The 23,076-nt window shown below is 46.6% G+C and overlaps 1 protein-coding gene and 1 pseudogene across 1 annotated transcript; both read left to right on the forward strand.

The window, feature by feature from the left end:
* The first annotated feature begins 15,076 nt into the window (after positions 1-15,076).
* LOC119360391 (acyl transferase 15-like) lies at positions 15,077-21,419 on the forward strand. Its single transcript, XM_037626046.1, has 2 exons — positions 15,077-16,138; positions 21,202-21,419. Exons 1-2 carry the CDS (start codon positions 15,077-15,079, stop codon positions 21,382-21,384), a joined length of 1,245 nt encoding a protein of 414 aa, XP_037481943.1. The 3' UTR covers positions 21,385-21,419.
* Positions 17,005-17,143, forward strand: LOC119266286 (annotated as a pseudogene).
* Positions 21,420-23,076: the final 1,657 nt, after the last annotated feature.

The raw sequence follows: 23,076 nt of genomic DNA on the forward strand, positions 1-23,076 counted from the left end.
TTACTTTGGCAACGCCCACAGGAGGTGTGATACGACCGGTTCTAAGTGTACCGACGATAATGACGACGCACACGCTAATAGTCAGAATCAAGTTGTTGCTACGCCATTAGTAATCACAGTGGGCGAAGATGTTTCAACCTATCTACGGCAGAAATACGAAGAGGTCCATGAGCTAGTTGAAGTTACGTGCATACATGTTTGGCATATATCTCATACATTTTTATTACACATTTAATTTTTTGAATACATGGTCAATTTTTTGTATACATATTTTTTTACAATTTGAAATGCTTGATTAACATTTTTCAAATACAAGAGTACATTTTTTTAATAGATGATCACCATTTTTTGTATACATATTTTATATAATTTTTAAATGCTTGGTTAACATGGTAATAAGCTCAGCCCCGTCCAGCATGCATGTTCCGCGCGCGCGACACGAAGAAAACCGGCAACGCGATTCTCGTTAGTTCACACGGCCGGTGTTGTTCTCGATCACTCAGGGCCGATAACTGTATTTGTCCGCCCGCCTACGTACGCAGCGACGAACCACCTGGACGGAACTCCAGATGTGGTAGCTAAGGATATGCTGGCCTAGCTAGGTTCTATATTTGGCCACTCCGGCTTGAACTCGCCTATCGCTGTGGCGGGAGTGATCACTCTCAGGACAAGTCTTGCTCTCCCTTTGTTGTGTATGTACGCCGCGTGCTTCGAAGGGCTCTTGGTAAAGGCGAAGCTTCAAGTTCCAAGATCGCATGGCATGACTGATCCCGTACAAGGCTTTGTTTAGTCGAAGCATCGTGACTACTCTCCTCCCCGGTGTGGTTGCATGACTTAGACCTGCTCCTCAACATCACCGCTAAGAAAGGTTAATTTGTCATCGAGATGGTACCCTCGTTAGTTCTCACATATGGTCACATAACATATACTACTGCCAATCGTCGTGTGCTTACCTGGCCCATGTCCTCCACGTAGCGTCTGCATCAACACTAAGACCTTGGCCAAGATGGGTTCAATCATGCTCTAGCTCCGCTTGGGCATACAAACTTCTCACTTCTCGACATGTACGCAAGGGGTCCCCGGCGCTAGGGTTTCTCGTGCCTCCTGCTGGTGTCGGTGTCGTCGCCGGTCTACCTCATCTTTTGTGGTCTTAGGGCCATAGAGGTATGGTGGATCCCGACCCTTACAGGCGGGAGCGCTCCATTGTTGGATACTTTTTTTGTTTTTAAGTTTTGTGTCTTGTTTAGAGAGCCGAGACGGCTGCACCTCTCTAAAGATGGAATAAGGTTCTCTCCGCTTATCCCCCATTCGGGTGGTGCTTCTAGAATCATTGGAGGGCGTGTGGAGTTTTTTCTCCAGCGGATCTCGTGGGATTCGGTCGATGTTTATCTTTGGTGGACGTGGGTCCGGTCTTCGTTCGTTTGCGTTCGGGTAACCCTTGCCGGACTGGATCTGTAAGGGGCACGTCTTCGATATAAAACCATTCTGAGGTCCACTCCTCGGTATCTTCCCCAGGGGTGCCGATTGGGTACCCGGTACCAGCTATTCGCCATACTTCTGCACATCCTACTTCAAATATAGATCCCCCTAGGAGGCGCGGACAAGGCAGAAGTACTTCCTCCACAAGTCAAAGTGGACCTCACAACTCAGAAATATCTCGCATAAAGCCACAAAGCCAGAAATATGCAATATGGACCCCGGAGTGGGGTTATGGAGCTGGATCTCGTAGAACTCTAGTAAGCCCCGTAAAAGGGATGGATGGGGAAGCCCAAACCTCTTAGAAGAAAGGGCACAAGGCATACTCTCTCCTCCTTGCTTAGAGCAGGGGAGCTCTCAGCAAGAGTGTGTCCATCAATGGAGATGAGGCCGGCGCAAACGGTGACTAGATCTGCTGGGGGGAGGATGCGCTGCATTTGCAAGCGCTTTAGTTGGAGATAAGAAACCGAGCAACTCGACCAATCGCCTGGGAGGGGGCCGTGCGGGCGCGAAGATGAACCTGGCAGATCGGCCATGGTGCTAGGGATTGTTTTGATGCTATCCTCCGCGCTCCTGGATCTATAAATAGGCATTTGGTTTTGAAGACGGAGAGTCGGGCTCGTGAGAAGATGGATGGGACCACCCGCCTTCTGAAAAGGTATGCGAAGCCCTCGACCCGAGGAACGGCGTTAAAAGTTCCTAAGGTCCCACCTTGATCTTATGATTCCTTCGAGGCCTGACGGTTTGAAGTTGTGCGAACTCAAGTACATAGTTCGGGCGTCGAGCATTGATCGGTGGTGTTTGACCAACTCCGGGATGAATCAAAAGAACTCTCACCTTGCAAGCCAAGTACAGTTATCAGAGCGTATCCCAAACACAAGTTCTGGCATTGAAGGCAAGTTCGGGGACTACTGATGGAGTCATGGACTAAGGGGTCCTCCGTGACCAGGTTGACCAGGGCGATGGCGCTATCGGGCTTTGGCCGGTTGTCGCAAAGGCAGATCAGGCCGTTGCAGGTGCCGAAGACCATCATGGTGCCTCGGATGGGGAGCGCCTCGTTTTTTCAGTGAGATAACAAACAAAGATAATTTGGCATGTTACAAAACAGAGTAATTTCACATGGTTGCAGTCAAAAGTATAATGCAGCAACACAAAAGCAGCAAGTCTTACGCTGCACTATCACTCTCGGGTTTATCTTTGATATCGAGAGGCTACAATTATGCTAAGGAAAAAAAATCGGGTCTGTCTCAGTCGGCTGACGTCATCAGTACCAGATTTGGCCCGTTTTACCTCCCTCCCTGTTGGGTTTTAATTTCCCCCGTGATGGGCTTGTGGTGTGGGCTTTGTTTGTTTGTCCTTTTTAGAGCAGTGATGACCGTACATATGAGCAGGGTGTGGAGGCACACACAGCACACAAACAAACTTTGTGCGCCTCATATCATCACACTATTTTATGTTTCTTCAGAAAAAAATGGTGTTCAGAGCTAGCTAACTGAACCATGTTGTCCACTGTTTGTGGAGTTGTTCAGAGAAACTTATAGATGTTTCAGACCTCTTCCTAGTTTCAACAAGAGTGCATAAACACGGTTCACTTTGATAGTTAACCTCCCTGCCCCTTAATTAGCTAGTTAACAAACTTCACGTATTAGCTAGTTAAAACTTCAGCAAAGAGTACAGAGCCACGGCGACGTAGCTAGTTAACTTTCTATGCTAGCTAGTTAATTTCCTGTATCAACTAGAACTCACCAAAAAAAAGATGACTATCTATAGAAAAAGGTTACAAACCAGTGTAGCAACTTCTTCAAAAGAGCAAACCGTGACACAGTTTCTACATGATATCCTCTCTCTTCTAACTCTGGATCTTCAAGGCACTGATCTCTGCCTTCTTTCCGTTGTCTGTCATTTTCAGGGGCCTTCCTTCGTCATCCATGTCAGTGCCCGTGCGCTGCTGTATACACAAATGAATATGAGACAATAGTGTTGTAAACAGAGAGACTGGACAACATAAACAAGGCAGAAGACTAAGGATAGGAACCGGGCGGACATTATAGCCACTTCTCATTGTGAAGTTTAGACGCGATGGCCAAAGGTACTTTGAACTTTTTGGCAAATCAGACAGTTTTAGTTCCTTTCATCAATGGTTTTTGCCGCAAAAATAATAATAATAAACACCAGCATATATCACATGAACAGAATGGAGGTAACAACGGAATTGACGACAACAAAACTTAAAACAGTTAAAATAAAAACAGGTTATATGCCACATGTTGGTTGTCAGAAAACTTTTTATTAGGATACACAGGACAAACAAACCTCACCAGCTAGGCAGCTACTATATATTGTGCACAAAAGAGTACAGACTTGTCTAGGTCGCTTCAATAAGGGCGTCTACTGCCATCCGACAGTCCAGGATTTGGGAGTCAGTTTTTAGTAGCGATTTGTTATCTGTTATCTTAGGCGGGGCATTGCCAAGCCTAAAAAAACCTGACTACCGAAAAACAGGGGCACCGTCCTGAACAACCACAACCATACCAGCTGAAAAAATGCTGGATTACAAGGTAAGTGATAAAAACATTTGAACTAGAATGTGCAACTAAAAAGCAAAATCTTGGAAACTTCACAAAAAGTCTAACAACAAAACCATTAGAAATGAACTTTAACACAAAATATGCTCACAGATCCTCATATATTCCCGAGAGTGTGTTGTGATCCATTGTATTTAGCCGACATGTTCTCAACTCTACTTCAGGAATACACTAAGTTTTAGTGATTGCTTGTGTTAAAAAACAGGACAAAATGAACAGCAAAATAATATAGTGCACACACGCACACACGCACACACACTCCCGCCGCCCACTGACAAAACAAAAATGTCAGTCCAGTCAAGGCGCAACACTTGCAGTTGTAAGCGTAATGTTGGACATGCAACTACCAATCACCCTCTCTCACTCCTCTCCCGCGACACACTAACAAAACAAAATGTCAGTTGCAGTCGTTTGCTAGACATGCAGTTGCAGCCAGAGCGACACTTGTAGTTGGAAGCCAAGTGTCAGACATGCAACTCCACATCACCTTCTCTCACCGCCCACTGACAAAAACAAAAACATCAACTGCAGTCAGGGCCGAAAATTATAGTTGCAAGCCTATTGTTGGACATGCAACTACCCCTCCCCCCTCGTCGCCTACTGACAAAACAAAAATGTCAATTGCAGTCGGGGGTAACACTTCTAGTTACAAGCCTACTGTCAGACACGCAACTGCCCCCCCCCACCCCACCCCCTGAAAAAACATCAGGCGAGTTGTAGTCAGCAAGGAGACATGCGGTTGAAGTCAGGAATGACACTTGCAGTTGCAAGTCTAGTATCAAACATGCAACTCCCGCCGCCCACTTACAAAACATATGTCAAATTGCATCCGCGTGCGTGGGCATGCAGTTGTAGTCGGGTGTGTAGGCATGCAGTTGCAGTCGACACTTGCAGTTGCAAGCCTACTATTGGACATGCAACCCCACCCCTCTCCTACAGAGAACACAAGCTCGGTTGTAGTCATGTGTGTAGGCATGGAGTTGCAGGCGAGGACGACACATGCAGTTGCAAGCCTACTATTGCACATGCAGCTGCCTCCCCCCTCTCCGATAAAAAGCAGTTGCAGTCGAGAGGGGGACATGCAGTTGCAAGCCTACTATTGGACATGCGACTCCCCCCTCTCCCGCCACCCATTTACAAAACAAATGTGAGTTTGATTCGTGTGTGTGGGCATGAAGTTGCAGTTGGACGGGTGTGTAGGCATGTAGTTGCAGGTCAAGGGCGACACTTGCAGTTGCAAGCCTACTGTCACACATGCAACTCCCCCCTCTCCCGCCACCCATTTACAAAACAAATGTGAGTTTGATTCGTGTGTGTGGGCATGAAGTTGCAGTCGGTCGGGTGTGTAGGCATGTAGTTGCGGGTCAAGGGCGATACTTGCAGTTGTAAGCCTACTGTTACACATGAAACTCCCCCCCCCCGACAAATACACAAAGCCAGTTGCAGTCAAGAAGGAGAAATGTAGTTGCAGTTGAGGGCGACACATGCAGTAGCAAGCCTACTATCGAACATGCAACTCCCGCCCCTCTCCCACAACCTACTTACAAAAACAAGTGTCAATTGCATTCGGGTGTGTGGGCATGCAGTTGCAGTCGGGTGTTTAGGCATGCAGTTGTAGTCAGGTGTTTAAGCATGCAGTTGCAGTTGAGGGTGGCACTTGCAATTGCAAGCCTACTGTTGGACATGCAATCCCCCCTCTCCAACAAAAACATAGGGTCAGTTGCTGTCGGGAAGGAGACATGCAGTTGTAGTCGAGGGCAACACTTGCAATTGCAAGTCTAGTATGGGACATGCAACTCCCGACCCTCTCCCGATGCCCACTTACAAAACAAATGCGATTTGCATTCGGGTGTGTGGGCATGCAGTTGCAATCGGGTGTGTAGGCATGCAGTTGCGATTGAGGGCGGCACTTGCAGTTGCAAGCCTATTATCAGACATGCAACTCCCCCTTGTCTCTGACAAGAAACAAGGCCAGTTGCAACCGGGAAGGAGACTTGCTGTTGGAGTCGAGCACGACACTTGTAGTTGCAAGTCTTGTATGGGACATGCAACTCCCAACCCTCTCCCATCGCCCACTTACTAAACAAATATCAGTTGCATTCAGGTGTGTGGGCATGCAATTGTAGCCGGGTGTGTAGGTATGGAGTCGTGGTCTACGGCGACACTTGTAGTTGCAATCCTGTTGTCCGACGTGCAACTTCCCTGCCCCCCTCCCCCTCTTCAACAAAAATATAAGGCCAGTTGCAGCCGGGAAGGAGACATGTATTTGGAGTCAACGGTGACGGCGACACTTGCAGTTGCAAGTCTAGTATCGAACATGCAACTCCCACACCTCGCCCGATGTCCACTTACAAAACAAATGTTAGTTGCATTCGAGGTGTGGGCATGCAGTTGCAGTAAGGGTGTGTGGGCATGCAGTTGCAGTCGAAGGCGACACTTGCAGTTGCAGTCGAGGGCGGCACTTATAGTTGCAAGGCCGCTGTTGGACATGCAACAACCCCCCTCCCCTCTCCGACAAAAAACACAAGGCTAGTTGCAGTCGGGTGTATAGGCATGCAGTTGCGGGCGAGGGCAACACATGCGATTGCAAGCCTACTGTCGGACGTGCAACTGCTCCCCCCTCCTCTCTGACAAAAACACAATGCCAGTTGCAGTCGATCGGGAGACATGCAATTGTAGTCTAGGGCGACACTTACAGTTGCAAGCCCTAGTGTCGGACATGCAACTCCCTCCCCCTTCCTCCCGCCTACTTACAAAACAAATGTTAATTGATTATAGTTTGACTTATCTAATTTCAGTTCAGATTCACCTTATCCCCCCCGACCCCACCCCCTTTTCTAGTTCAAATTCGTATTACATACTTGGATTCTTACTTGTACATATCCAAAAAAATCTAAAAGGAACAAATAAAGATCACATGAACAAAAAAGAGTTAAAAATGAAAAAAAGGATACATACCATGCTCCCAATTCAACATGTGTCCTCGTGGGGTGGTGCACAAATGGCGAACCTATGAACCCATCACGTAAACAACTGCCCTTGGGGAAGGCTGGTCCAAGTAGAAGAAAACCAGCTGATCCTTCTCCAACTTGTTGTCTGCAACAAACTTCCTCCAACCACTCCCATACATTGCACTCTATCTGCGCCCCTTGTGATTATAGTGTACGTCCGTTTGTTTGCCTTGAACTTCAGCCTATCTCCTTTCATCTCCTGTCAGGTTGTTGAAACGAACCCTTTCGTTGCATGGCACAACCTGTTCTGTTGAACAAAAAAGCAAAAACCCAAAAAATGAAGTAAATAATCATTGTAAAAAATTAGAAAGCATCCTAATGGTTATGAAAAAAATCATGGCCGAAAAACTGAAGTAAAAATCCCTATTATGACAGTAAGTGTGTTTCTCCTCTTTAGCCACACATGCAGAGCTTAACAAGCCGGACAAAAAAAACATTGTAAAAAGGTACATCAATAATCAAAAGATCATGAACGTGCCTGTGCATTGAGCACTGATATAAAAAAGAGAGTCAAGCTGCTACAACCTAAAATTTAGTCTAAACTAGCATATATTACTAGGCATGACTGAACAAAACAACAAAAAATAAAAAAAGTCTACATGAAACGAGCTACAAATCAGAAAAATGACAACGACAGGAACAAGCAACAAAAATCTACAGGAAACAACCTGCATGGGTTTGAAAATGAACATCAAACCGTGAATTCTATTAAATCTGCACACTCTACATTCTACATTCTACCTGGGTCAAAAATGGCTAGAAAGAAAGAGATACACTGAACTCTTAAAGATGAACCAACCATATCAGTGCAAAAACATACAGTTACAAAGAGAAGACTGCTGTTAGTAAGTAAAACACTAATAAAATCACAATTTTTTTTGCTGTTGCTAGTTAAATCATGGCCATGGTTTCTAGAATAAAGCCAAGCTGCAAACTTTAATAAATGATCCCTAATTTTTTAGACTTTTAAACTCCCTATTATGGCAGTAAGTGTCTTTCTACTCTCTAACCACACAGGAATAGCTTGACACGCTGGATAAAAAAAATTCAATGATTCAATGTAAACAACTACCTAACTAGGGGCTCCCCTCTGCTTCAAAACTCATGGAGAAAAAAAAAGGTCAACCTTCAACAATATAGTCTGTGATGATGAGTATAAACTAAAAAATAGTATCAGAAAATGAAAAAATTCAAATAAAAAAGAAACAGAGGCTTTTGAGTTACCCTTGCGTTTTTTAACTCCTTCCAGAGATACATGCTGATGCCGCTTCCCCGGCTCTCGCGGTTGCAAGGGCTCAGACAAACTCTCAAACCATCTCCTGTGCACATAAAAAAGGCGTCAAACATAAATTTGTGCTAGTGAGAGGCATACATATTCAGCAAAAAATCTGACAGAACAAATAAACATGCCCTACAACATGAATTGGATATAAATCATTATCTCCTACAATCATAAGTCAATCTCAAGTCTGCATCATGCATTAGACAGAATCAAAACAAGTGGAGAACTAGCATGCACAATGTGTAACTAGCAGGTACAGAAATATGCGTAATTGTGGGCTGAATACCGTAACACAGACCCGTGCATTCAGTTTGGGACCCCTGAAACTAAATTCTAGGATATCAAATATTCATTCTCTCTCTCAGTTTTCCACTTATGACACACACAGAGTAAGAACAAAACAAATCTGGGTTCTGAATCACTATTGGTGCAGCAGGTCCTTGTGCTGCAAAAAGCCTACATACATTCAGGCCAAATGAACCATGGCTACTACAAACATATTTAAAAGAAAAACAAAACCAACCACAACATGCTCTAGACAACATGTAGGAGATCAAGTTGTCAAAAAAGAAGGAAAAAAGAATGGCTAACAGAGGTTATATACTAACAAAAGAAAGTCAAACTTATAGGAAGCCTAAAACACATACTCCTATCTCTACAGAGGGAGCAAAGGGGAGCACTCCGCGCTACTGCGACTCGACACCTAACCCTCCTTTGTTACTTATTAGGCTCATTTTATCCGACACACCGTAACTAGTACTAATCTGTTTCCTCGGCGCAGCGGCGTCAAAACAGTGTCAGGGGGAAGAGCGCAAAAACAATCTGAACAAGGATGGAAGTTACAGAAATGGAAATTCATTTTCAGAACGTGACTGAATCTAGCTAGAAGCAAAGGAACCATTTCATTTCTTAATCACTCTCAAAACCAGGCTCGGTTCTTCACTAAATGATCTATGTGTTTCTTCTAGGACAAGGAATAACTCACTCACCCTCAGCCGGGGACATTGCTAATCGACAAGGGAAACGTGATTGAATGCTCTCTTGAAGCAACTTCAGACACAAGGGGAACGCAAAAAGAAAACTGAATTGAAGAGAGGTGCCTCAGAAACAGAGCTTTATTTATCGTGGTAAGTGATTCTAGCTACAAGCAATGAACTGGTTCCATCCTCAATCACCACGTCGACGTGCCGATCGACGCAGTCAGCGAGAGACACTATTATGCATGAACGCACAAATGAAAATCTTTAAAAAAATTATAAACACTGGGGGCAATTCTCTGCTTGAAACTACTAATCAAAAACTTGATACAAACAAATAAACATGCCACTGCTAGAGAGATAAGTTCAGTAAATCATTTATCTTTGATTCCGGAGAAATAGATATGAAACATGCTACTGATTCATAGGGTTTCAGCAAAGAAAAAACTGGAAAAAAAACATGCCACTCCTAAATGATAGGTTTAGTAATCATCCTCTTGTTTTCCCCAGAAAAATGATATCAATATCCTACTGATTCGCAAAAGGTTTCAGCAAAGATCTGAAGATAAAAATCACACACAAAAAAGGGGACACCCCTACATGCCACAGCTTGAAGAAAAATGACACGAAAAGAATTGGCTAAAATCCTGGAGCCGATTATATGGTTGAAGCTATTAATCTACACTTGATACAAACAAAAACGACCCAAATCTCCTCAGATCTACGGTGTAGCAACAACAAACAAACAAACAAAAACAGATGGAAAAAGAAGGTAGGGGAAACTTACTCCACCAGCAGCGGCCATCCTCTCTCGTTGGGCGCGCAGCACGTCAATCTGTTCGTTGAAGAAGCCTTGGAGCTCGGCGTCTCTTCTTCCCCTGCGGAGTTCTTCCGATTTGAGACTGGGGAATGGAGAGAGACAAAGTGAACTGAGCGCTATATGTCCCTTCCTCTCTTAAATGCGGACAAAAAAAGAAAAAAAGAGGACAAAAGGCCCGCCCGAACACTTGCCCAGCCCACACAAGCAAAACGCTCACGCGGGACCGCGGTTCGACAAAAAAACAGGAAACGGGCCGGTCCGCGCCTTAGACGGGCCTAAACAAGGGACAAAGCGCCCCAGCGCGAATCTACAAACAACCAAAGATCGAACGAAGTCTCAGTCGACTGATTTTTAGCAGTTCCGAAAAAAAATCAGTAAATGCGGTTGTACCAGCTGGATATAACGATTGATGGAATTAGTCTAGAAAAAAAGAAGAGACAGGTGAACATGCCATCTTGTGGCAAAATCTTCAACTGAAGATCGCGGCTGGATTAATTATGCCACGCACACGTCCCACGCCCCGATTTGTTTAGCAACCTGCACTAAAATCTTATGTGAATATCCGAGTCAACTGCATAAAAATGATGAACTGGAATTGATTATGCCATGCACATCCCACGCTGTTTTTGTTTACAAAAATATTTCAACTCTCAACCGCAAAGCAGCATGAGCTGGATCACGACTGTGCATGCTGCTCTCGCACAACGATGCACGCTACTCAAGCTCAAGCTCTGCGTGTCTATATAATTAAGAGAAAATTGCTTCTATACCATCGACAACCTCTGCAATGGCTTATTTGCCACCCAACAAAGCTTCAGTGCTTATATACCAAACACAAACAAAATCTATTGCCTATATACCACTAGCAGTTAGTCTAGTGTTAACTCAATCCGTTAAGTGCCCAAAATGACCATCTTGCCCTCAATGGCAAATAAGCAAACAACTGTAGAACATGTCCAGAAAAAAAATTCACAACATTCCTCCTCTATTTTCAGCATTCCAGCAAAATTATAGTGGTTATGTAACAAATCCAGGATATAAAAAATTCCAGCAACAGAGTAATATACTCAAGAAAATTCACATCATTTAGAAGACATTCATGAAACACCATATTAATTCTCACACAATCAGTACCAAGTTTGCATCGTCCAGAACCAAAATACCACAACCAAAATATGTTGTTCACACAAGCAAGTCTCTAAATAAAATAGCATACACATGAAGAGCTGCGATACAGAAATAATACGCAGATTTTAGAGCATTTCACAGTTTCAACTTTTTTTTGCTTCGACTGGCCATTGCTTGGTTGTTAGGTGCAACTCTCTTCTTGCTTCGAGTTCCCATTGCAGGGCTGTCAGGCGCAGCAGATATCACCTTTGATCTACATCAAAAAAGTTGATTACATACTATGGTACACTCACAGAATATAAGTAAATTTGGTGCAGTTTTCATGCCTTCTAGATGTAGTCTTCGATGATGTCGACTTGGCTACATCGCCTTGAACTGCATCACTTGGACATGAAAGTAGAGCTAGTGCAGTTTCATTTTCACTTGGACACAGAAGTAGAGGTAGTGTACCATTAGTTGCTTGATCTATTGTTGTACAAATAGCTTTTGTAATGGGTTTTTTCTTTCTTTTGTCCCTGCATGAGTTTCACATATTATAGCTTAATTAAGACAAGAGTAAGGTGGAACAGAAATCTCATATTGAAATAGAAAGTACCTTTTCTGCTTTGCTACTTCTGCATAGGCTTCTAGTGCTTCAGGAGCAGCATCTTTGCAGCTTTGCCATCTATGTCCATAAGCTTTGCAAATTGGACATTGGTGTTGGCCTTTCTTTCCCTTTCCCTTGCTATTTTCAGCACCACTTTTGTGCCTCTGTACCTTTGGCCTCCCAGGGGCCCGCCTAAGGATTGGGGGGTTCAAGAAGAATTCTTTGTTCACACTTGGCCATTGAGACATGTCGGTTAGGCCAGGAAGAATAGGAGCATAAGCTGCAGCAAACTTGGCAACGCTGTAACAATCATCAACGAAGTCTTCTATTGTGACCCCCCTAATTCCAGTAATAAAGCTAATTGCATGTTTGCAAGGCTTCCCGGAGACTTGAAATGCCCTGCATGTGCATGTCCTGTTTGCTAGATCAGTGACGTGGCGCTTGCCACCTAGCACAACACTCTCACTCACTTCTGCAATCATGTCATCTATTCTCTCATATTCAATGTCCAGCCCCCTGCTTATGTCATTCAACTCCTTCATGACACTTGGAAGTATATGCCGACCTTGAAATTTTCTAGCTACCCTTCTCCTCTTCTCAAACTTAACCGTAATCTTTCTCCTTATCTTGTCCATGAGCTGAAACAACATTAAACCTTTGTGGTTGTGGATCCAGTTGTTGAAACACTCGGCCAAATTATTTGTCACATAATCCACTTTTGAGGAGGTTGAATATTTGCTCCTTGACCATAGCCTGGTGTGGTACTTGTTTAAGTATGCTATTGCAGCAGCCTTTTTCTCCTCTATGGCTGCCATGTGATAGTCAAACCCTCGAGGAGTCCATGAATAAGCAGCTGACCACAAATGATCATCAAAAACTTTACCATGGAATTTTTTCTTGAAGTTCACAACCAAGTGTCGCATGCATTCTCTATGTTCAGCATACCCAAATACCTGTTCGATTGCAGTGTCAATCCCTTTTCCTGCATCTGAACATATAGCTAGACTGGGGGGGGGGAGAGCCAATAGCTTCACGAAGCTTCTCCATAAACCACACCCAACTTTCAGTAGTTTCCGAGTCGATAACTCCATAGACTACAGGGTACAACCAATTGTGCCCGTCAATAGCACAAGCAGTAGCTAATTGGCCTCTATACTTGCCCGTCAAATGAGTGCTATCTATCGCCAAGTAAGGTCTGCAGCCAGCCAAGAACCCATCGCACAAAGGCTTCAGCCCAACAAACATCCGTATGAAATATTTTTTCTGATCATACTCCATGTGGTCAATCGCAACTATACTTCCAGGAGACCTCTTCTCAACCTCAGCTTTCCAAGCATATAGCTTGTCAAAAGAATCATCCCAATTACCAAACAACTTAGCCATTGCTAGCCCTTTGCCACGGAATACTTTTGTATATTGGACCTTGATCTTGTACTTGTCATGTAGCCTCCTGCGTAATTCCATCGGCCGAACACTAGGATCTTCTTTTACCCAGTCCATGACTTTCTCACATACCCATGCCTTTGAAGCATTTTTCTGCTTCTTTTTCTTCTTTGTGCTAGAACATGTGTGCTCCTGCACATGAACTTTGACCTGCATTAAATAAACAATGGGAAAAACTAGTGTCAGTCAACTGCATTTCATAACAAAACATCATTGAACAAAATTATGCAACTAAAATACCTCCATAGTTTCTCGGTCATCCAACCTCCCAACATGAATTCTCCATTTACAGCCCGTCTTGTTCTCCCGGCGACAATAAGCCCTGAATCGAGTAGGTTCACTTTTTTCAACCTTAAATTCGAACTCTTTCTTCACAGCGTATGTAGCAATTGCCAAACTAAGCTCTTCAATGTTGGGGTACTTTGCGCCAACATGCATTGTTGGGTTTTCTTTGTCATAGGCAATTTCTGGAATAGCATCCGGTCTAGCATCTTCCGCAACCCATTCCTCATCATTATCACTTCTCTCAGAATATTTGATGATCAAATGGCCACTTCTATTCTTCTCAAAACAGTCAAACATTTTCATGCATTCTTCATCATTTGACACAGAGATATTTTTGCCACTAATGGAATCAACATACTCAAGAATTATATTATCCTCTGAGCATAAAGCAAAAGAAGAAGTTCCAGCAATACAAGCCAGCAAATCCTTCATACTTGTCCTAGTACCCTCAATAATCTGCCAACTAAATGTTGAATCCCCATTGATTTTTGATTCACTGCCACAAACCTTGACCTCTATTGTGTAAGTACAAGACTGGATCATCCTGTGGGTGATGCAAACCATGTCAATTGTGTATTCTCCTACCAAAAACTGCATAAAAAGAGAGGGAGCCCGAGAAATTACCTAGCACAAATAGCAGAGAGAGAGGTTGATCCGCATTCGTCTGCCATGCCTTCCTCCTCGTCGGGCATGGAAATCTGGGGTGGAGGGGCTGCTGCGAGTGCGCCCACAGAAGAGTTGATCTTGGGAAGAGCATCGGCTGTCGGCGCCACTGCCCTACTCTCCACCTCGCCGGAATCCCCAATCCTAGGGTTCTGGGCGACATGGCCGCTGGGAGAGGTTGCCGCTGCTAGCCCGTTTGCGGAGGCCATCGAAGACGCGGTAGACGAGAGGGATAGAGGCGCGGCGGCGGCGGGACCGTGCGGCAGGGGCTGGGGAAGCGCCGGCGGCGGTTCCGCCATTAGGCGTCGCCTGGATAGGATCGAAGATGCGGTGGGCGAGAAGCCTTGAGGCGCAGCGGCGTCGAGATTCTGCGGCAACAGCGGGGGTTGGGGGAGCGGTGACAGGGGCGATGGTGGCGCCGGCGGCGGTTCCGCCATTGCCGCTCGGTGGATGTTGCCGCTGCGCGTGCGTGTGTGGGGATGGGGAGGGTCAGGTGTGCGTGCGTTGAGTCGTGGTGTTGGAGAGTCGGGTGAGGGGGCAAGTTGTCTTTTTTTTAATCTGCAACGAGGGTAAAATTGGATTTTTCAAGAAAACTGATAAGAAAACAGAGACTTGGTAACGGGAGACTAACGGTGATGGCAAATAAGCAATAGATTTTGTTTGTGTTTGGTATATAAGCACTGAAGCTTTGTTGGATGGCAAATAAGCCATTGCAGAGGTTGTCGATGGTATAGAAGCAATTTTCTCTATAATTAATCAGGCCAGCCGGGTGTTAGGAGCACCAAATCAAATTGATCCGAGAGATCGTCGTCATTGCACGATGAGTGACGCTGTAGTGACAAAGTCGCCGGCGGTGGTCGTTGGCCCGTCGGAGCCGGGGGCGCCAACCGGCATCATCAGTCTCTCCTCCTTCGACAAGGTTCAGATTCCTATCCCGATGGCGCTCCTCCTCGTCTTCCACCAACCGATCGACGACCCCGCCGAGACCATCAAGAAGGCCCTGTCGCGGGCGCTGGTGTCCTACCACCCTATGGTCGGCCGGCTCGTTGCCGGAGCCGACGACGACGCGTACCTCAGCATCGCGTGCACCGGCGAGGGCGTGCCTTTCGTGGCCGCGACCGCTAGCTGTGCCATGGAGGAAGCCATGACGTCGCCGCCGTTCCTCAGGGAGCTCACCGTTCGTTACCCTGACGAGCTTTGTCGCCTGAGCGACGCCTTGGTGCTGATGCAGGTGACGGAGTTCACTTGCGGCGGGTTCGTCGTCGGGGTGACGTGGAACCACGTCATGGCCGACGGCGCCGGGATCGCGCAGTTCCTGCAGGCCGTCGGCGAGCTGGCCCGTGGGATGGGGGCGCCGTCCGCCGTCCCCGTCAGGTCGGGCGCCACGATCCCGCCCATCCCAACGCCCGTGGTCGCCACGCTAAGGTCCCAGATGCAGGTCCTAACGGAGGAGCTGGCGAGCCTGGACGTCACGATCCCCTCAAGCCTGATCAGCCGCGTCAAGGCCGAGTGCGGCGGCGACTGCATGACGTTCGAGGTCGTGGCTGCGGCGCTCTGGCGGAGCCGCACCCGCGCGATCTTCTCCGGCGACGACCCCGACGACCCCGCGATGCTCTTCTTCCCGAAAAACATGCGCGAGAAGGTCGGCGCCGATCGCGGCTACTATGGCAACTGCTTCGGCAGCCAGCTGGTGGTGGCGACGAGCGGCGCGGTGGCGGGCGCCGAGATCAAGGACCTGGTGAAGCTCATAAAGGGCCACGCGGATATACTGGATCTGCTGATGGACGCCGGCGCCGCCTCGAGGAACGACCTGGGCAGGCTCATGTCGTCCCCGAGGTACCACGCGATCGCCGTCTCGAGCTGGCAGAAGCTTGGGCTGGAGGTGTTAGAATACAAAGTGTATAGGGATAGGATAGTTGTTTAAACTTGTATCTCTATCTATCTTTTCTTCTCTCCCGTATCCCATGTAACCTCTCGAGCAGATCACGATCACGACCGATCTCTCTCAACTTGTACTTCAAGACTTCGGTCATATAAATACAATGCGGCCCGAGACAAAGGGTTCTACGCTTCGTCATATGGTCATCAGAGCCCTTCCTCTCGTACGTCTAGCCCTCGAGAAGGAATCCATCTAGTTGATCGCAGAAGAGAGGAACCGAGATCGAGAGAGAGGCAATCATGACAGGAACCACGTCGTCCACCGCTGCTGCCACCGCGTCCGCATCCACCATGAGCGCTTTGTCCACCCTATCTGCACCTTCCACCTTCGCCTCATCTTCCACCTCCAGCAGCAGCTTGCCCTCCCTCGGTCCGCCTCCGTCAGAGAAGCTTACGAGGACAAACTTCCTCCTCTGGAAGGCTGTCGTGCTACCTCAGATCAAAGGAGCACAGATGGAGCACTTCCTCGACGCCACAAGCCCGGCGTCCCCTGCCACCATCACCATCGACAACAATGGGAAGGAAGAGCAGGTCTTCAATGTCGCCAGATCGATCTGGTTTGCGCGGCAGCAGCAGCTACAAGGGTATCTCATGGGGTCCTTGTCTCGAGAGGTCCTTGCCCAAGTGGCAATGCTCCAGACGCCAGCCGAGGTGTGGAACTCTATCCATGCCATGTTTGCCGCGCAAACGCAAGCCCAGAAGATCAATACGAGGATGGCGCTCACCAATCTGCAGAAAGGTAATCTAACCATGGCAGAATATCTTGGGAAAATTAAAACCCTTACAGATGAAGTTGCTTGCGCTGGTGCACCGCTCGGAGACGCCGAGATCATCTCCCACGTCATCGCCGGCCTTGACATCGACTACAATCCAGTGATCTCGGCCTTGGCGGCGCGGATCGAACCTGTTACGGTTCAGGAGCTGTATAGCCAGCTCCTGAGTTTTGACGCCCGCCTCAGCATGCTTCAAGGAGGCAATCTGCGCCAGTCTTCTGTCAACGTCGCCTCTCGTGGACGCGGTCGTGGGCGTGGACAGCAGTGGCGCGGTCGCAGCAACAACAGCGGCGGCGGGCGCAGTGGTAACCAGGGCCACGGTCGCCCTGGTGACCGCGGCAACAATGGTGGTGACCGCGGCGGCAACAACTACAACGGCGGCTACAACGGCGGCGGCGGCTACAACAACAACAACCGTCATCCTAGATGTCAGCTGTGCAAGAAACCGGGCCATGAAGTCATTGACTGCTGGCGCCGGTATGATGAGGACTTCGTGCCCGACACAAAGCATGTCGCTGCAGCCATGCGGGAGCACGGCGGAGCTGATGGTGACACGGTCTGGTATGCTGACTCTGGAGCTACGGATCATGTCACGAATGAGCTAGAGAAGCTTGCCCTCCGAGAGAGGTATCACGGCAGTGATCAGATTCACACCGCAAGCGGTGGAGGTATGGACATCACCCACATTGGTCAATCTTCTATTAATTCTCCTAGCCTTAAACGTGATCTTGTCCTTAAAGATGTCCTTCATGTACCTCAAGCCGATAAAAATCTAGCTTCCATGTCTCGTTTAACTTCCGACAATAATATTTTCTTTGAAACTCATCCTACCTATTTTTTCATAAAGGATCGGGCAACGAAGGAGCTCATCCATCACGGTAGATGCATTGGAGGATTATATCCCATCACATCAAGAGTCTTTGATCGAAAGCGTCATCGTCGAGTTTTTTCTGCCATCAAGCCTTCCTTAGCCAAATGGCACCAAAGATTAGGTCATCCTTCTTCAAATATAGTCAAGCAAGTAGTCAATAAAGGCAATCTTTCGTTATCACGTAGTCCCGAAAGTGAGTCAGTTTGTGAAGCTTGCCAATGTGCAAAAAGTCACCAACTTCCTTATCCTCTGTCAAATAGTGTGTCTCATGCTCCTTTAGAGCTTATTTTCAGTGATGTATGGGGTCATGCAAGAGATTCTTTTGGTCGCAAGAAATACTATGTCAGTTTTATTGATGATTATAGCAAATTTACATGGATATATTTGCTTAAGTTCAAATCTGAAGTCTTTTCTGTTTTCCAAGAATTCCAAAAACTTGTTGAAAGACAGTTTGATAGAAAGATCCTTGCAGTCCAAAGTGACTGGGGAGGAGAATATGAGAAACTCAATTCTTTCTTCCTTAGCGTTGGCATCATTCATCATGTCTCTTGTCCTCATGCACATCAACAAAACGGTTCAGCCGAACGCAAACATCGCCACATTGTGGAAGTTGGTTTGTCTCTTCTAGCTCATGCATCAATGCCGCTTAAATATTGGGATGAGGCCTTTATCACGGCTACTTACCTTATAAATCGTTTGCCTAGTCGAGTCATTGGCAACACCACTCCTTTGGAACGCTTGTTTCATCAAAAACCAGACTATAGCTCTCTAAAAATTTTTGGGTGTGCTTGCTACCCAAACTTGCGTCCTTACAATCACCATAAACTTGAGTTTCGGTCCACCCAATGCGTGTTTCTTGGCTATAGTAATCTTCATAAAGGATACAAATGTCTAGAAATCTCATCCGGTCGTATCTATATATCTCGTGATGTTATTTTTGATGAAACATTATTTCCATTTGCTAAACTTCATCCTAACGCGGGAGCTCTTTTGCGTGCTGAAATCTCCCTTCTTTCTGATTCTTTATCTTCTCCTGATCACGGGGGTGAATTAATTAGAACTGATCATGTGGAAAATTCCATGGAAAATTTTGAATCTCATGTTGATTGTGCAGCCACAGGTCATGATTTTATGTGTGTAGATGCAGCCAAAACAGGACCAGGCGCCAGATCCCAGGCAGATTCGCCTGGCACTGCGGTCACGCGATCCGAGGATGATTCGCGCCGCAGTCTGACGGGAGCGGGATCCCAGGCGGATCGCCTCGCGTCTCCCGTAACGCCTGGTCGGGTGGCCGACCGCCCACCAGGCGCGGAGCCAATCAGCGCCTCTGCCCCGGTGGCCGACAGCCCGACAGGCGCGGAGCCCACCAGCCCGCGCCGCAGCGTCTCGCCCTGCGCCACGCGTTCCGATGCCGCTGGCGATGGGGGGAGCGTGTCTGCCGTTGGAGGATCTTCTGTGCCAGACGGATCAGACGGATCCGTGGCTATTTTTGCAGCAATTTCAGTTCCTCTTCGTCATACACGATCTCGGTCAGGTATTGTCAAGGAGAAGCAATATACAGATGGTACAATCAGGTATGATAAACTCAAGCGAGCTTTTCTCACAACCGTTGGTGAGCCAACAAATTTGCATGATGCTCTTGCACACAAGGATTGGAAGAAGGCTATGGATGTTGAATATGATGCATTAATTCAAAACAAAACTTGGCGATTAGTTCCCCCAAAGAGGGATGCTAATGTGATTGACTGCAAATGGGTATATAAGATTAAGAAAAGAGCTGATGGAAGTATAGACAGGTACAAAGCCAGACTGGTTGCAAAAGGTTTTAAGCAAAGGTTTGGTATAGATTATGAAGATACTTTTAGTCCTGTTATTAAGTCAGCTACTATTCGACTTGTGTTGTCTATTGCTATTTCCAGAGGCTGGAGCCTACGACAGCTAGACGTTCAGAACGCGTTTCTTCATGGTGTTCTTGAGGAAGAAGTGTTCATGAGGCAGCCACCAGGATATGAAAACAAAAACACACCAAACTATGTCTGTAAGTTGGACAAGGCATTGTATGGGTTAAAACAGGCCCCAAGAGCCTGGTATTCGAGGTTAAGTACACAGTTGCAAAAGCTTGGGTTTACACCATCAAAGGCAGATACCTCATTATTCTTTTATCATAAGAACAATATTACTATATTTGTTCTTGTTTACGTTGATGATATAATCGTTGCCAGTTCCAGCTCAGATGCTACAACTTGTCTGCTTAAGGATTTGAAGTTGGAGTTTGCCCTCAAAGATTTGGGAGATCTACATTACTTTCTTGGAATTGAGGTCAAGAAGGTAAATGATGGCATACTTCTTACACAAGAGAAATATACCATGGACATTCTCAGAAGGGTAGGTATGGAAAAATGTAAGCCGGTCAGTACACCTATCTCTACTTCAGAAAAGCTTACTGTTGAAAGTGGAGAAGCACTTGGGCCAGATGATGCAACAAATTACAAAAGTGTTGTAGGTGCATTACAATACTTGACTCTTACACGTCCTGATATTTCATATTCTGTTAACAAAGTATGTCAATATTTGCATGCTCCTACTACTGTTCATTGGACAGCAGTCAAAAGGATTTTGAGGTATCTCAAGTTCACAGAGGGACTTGGTCTCCAGATTGTCAAGTCTTCTTCTATGCTTGTGTCAGCTTACTCTGATGCAGATTGGGCAGGGTGTGCTGATGATAGAAGGTCAACAGGTGGCTTTGCTGTGTTTCTGGGAACAAACCTTGTGTCATGGAGTGCAAGAAAACAGGCAACAGTCTCACGTTCAAGCACTGAGGCTGAGTATAAAGCTTTAGCTAATGCAACAGCTGAAGTAATGTGGATTCAGACATTGTTACATGAACTTGGAATTAAAGTTCCACAGGCTGCAAGATTATGGTGTGATAACATTGGTGCAACCTATCTTTCAGCTAATCCTGTTTTTCATGCACGGACAAAGCATATTGAAGTTGATTTTCACTTTGTCAGAGAAAGAGTGGCACGAAAATTGCTTGATATAAGGTTTATTCCAACAGGTGATCAACTTGCTGATGGATTCACAAAACCTTTGACAATGCGGAGGTTAGATGATTTCAAGTACAATCTTAACCTTGGCAAGTAGGGTTTAGATTGAGGGGGAGTGTTAGAATACAAAGTGTATAGAGATAGGATAGTTGTTTAAACTTGTATCTCTATCTATCTTTTCTTCTCTCCCGTATCCCATGTAACCTCTCGAGCAGATCACGATCACGATCGATCTCTCTCAACTTGTACTTCAAGACTTCGGTCATATAAATACAATGCGGCCCGAAACAAAGGGTTCTACGCTTCGTCATAGGAGGCGGCGGACTTCGGACGCGGGAAGCCGGCGAGGGTGATGTGGCAGCCGGAGAAAGCGGTGGGGTTTTTCTGCGTGGTGTGCCCGCCGTGCATGGGGAAGGACGGCGTCAACGTCATGTCCCGCTGCGTCACGCCGGAGCACGCCGAGGCATTCCTACGGGAGCTGGCCGCCCTCGACATGTAGACACGCTCTATCATTTCATTTCACTTGTACTCCATTTTCTTCCTTCGCATCCGATGGTCAAACGATCAAACTCCGTCGCTGCAGCTTCCTTCCTCTGCGCAACAACAACTTAATAATTTGCCGACGCAATGTGGCTAGGGTTCAAACAAACAGACTCATAACGTGATGTGATGTGATGTGTTAATTTTATATCTTGTTACACGTGTTAGTTCTTATCAAGGTGTAACTTTGGGAAACTTGCAGTTCGTACAGTTTTTTTTTTTTTTGCTCCTCCTCCTCCTCCAAGAAAGAAAGTTAGAGTTCGTGCCTCTCGCCGGCGCCAGCGCAGGTCCGCCTCGTCTCCGTTGGCCCTAGGGCCATGGAGGCGCGGTGGATCCTGGCAAGGGCCGGCGGGAGGGCTCCGTTTTTAGTTGTTTTTTTCAATCTTGTTAGGGTTTGTGTCCTACTCAGGAAGGCGAGACGGCGGCGGCTCCTTGAAGATGGAATAAAGGTCTCCCCGCCTAGCCTCCGTTCCGGCGGTGCGTCTAGCATCGTTGGTGGGCGTGTGGAGGTGTGTCTCCGGCAGATCTATCTTTGGTGGATTTGCTCGGATCTCGTCGTTGTTCGTCTACGTCCATGTGTCTTCGGTTTGGATCCTTCTGATCTACGTTATTTTTCATCGGCGGCGGTTGCTGTTCTGGGGTGTTGGTCCTATGGGCCTTAGCACGACGACTTCCCGACTGTCTACTACAACAAGTTGTGCCCGGCTCCGGCGATGGAGGGACGATGACGGCGGCACGCCTTCGGCTCGCTTCGGTGCTTGTAGTCGTCGCTAGGTGGTCTACGAATCTGGATGTAATTTTTATTTTTAGTATTCGTTGTACTGCCATGATTGAAGATGAATAGTTTGGAAGTTTTTCCGCAAAAAAAAGTGTAACTTTGGGAAGTACACGTGAGTGGTACAAATCACGTGCCTCGTGAGAATAAAAGTTCTTGTGAATCTTCGTGCGTTGCATCTTTGCATGAACTTCCGAACTATTAACCAGTGAGCAAGGAGTATTTGCAGTCTTATTTCCCCACTAACAGCATCTCCAACAGGCGTGCTTCATCTTGGCGCGGTATAATACTTTCACAGCATCAAAATAGTCATTTTGCACGCAGGAGTGATGAAGAGGTTTTCTAGATGCACAAAACCACGGCGCCCAATCCGGCGGTCTCACCTACAACAGCCCGCGCGCACAATCCGGCTCCCCAAATTTACAGCCCAGCAGCCCACGCGCACACACCCCTATGCTAAAGTTTTTTGTGCGCGCTCTATTTTACAGCGTTTGCTGGAGCGCAATTTTTTTTGTCTACGGCGCACAAACACGATGGTTTTTAGCACGTGAGTCATTTCTTTGGGCGCCTGTAGAGCTACTTTCTTTTATTTAGTTTTATTTATTGCTCATGGGATCCTCATAGTAGTTTGATTTATATTTAGACGAAAGCTAGACTCTTTTGTTTCGAGGAAAGGCTAAGCTTTATTGCTGGATAATGTTCATTGGAATACAAATTGGGTCATGCGGAGCACCAAACCACAAATGGCGACCCTGGTCAAGTGAAACTGAGTACTTAGCCAAACTATGGGCATTCGAGTTGTTCTCGCGACCTTCAAAAATAACCTTGTAGCTGTCAAACAGAAGTTGAGTTGCCCTGATCTCCCTAACAGCACCA

The sequence above is a fragment of the Triticum dicoccoides genome, chromosome 2B (genome assembly GCF_002162155.2).
Source record: "Triticum dicoccoides isolate Atlit2015 ecotype Zavitan chromosome 2B, WEW_v2.0, whole genome shotgun sequence".
NCBI lineage: Eukaryota > Viridiplantae > Streptophyta > Magnoliopsida > Poales > Poaceae > Triticum > Triticum dicoccoides.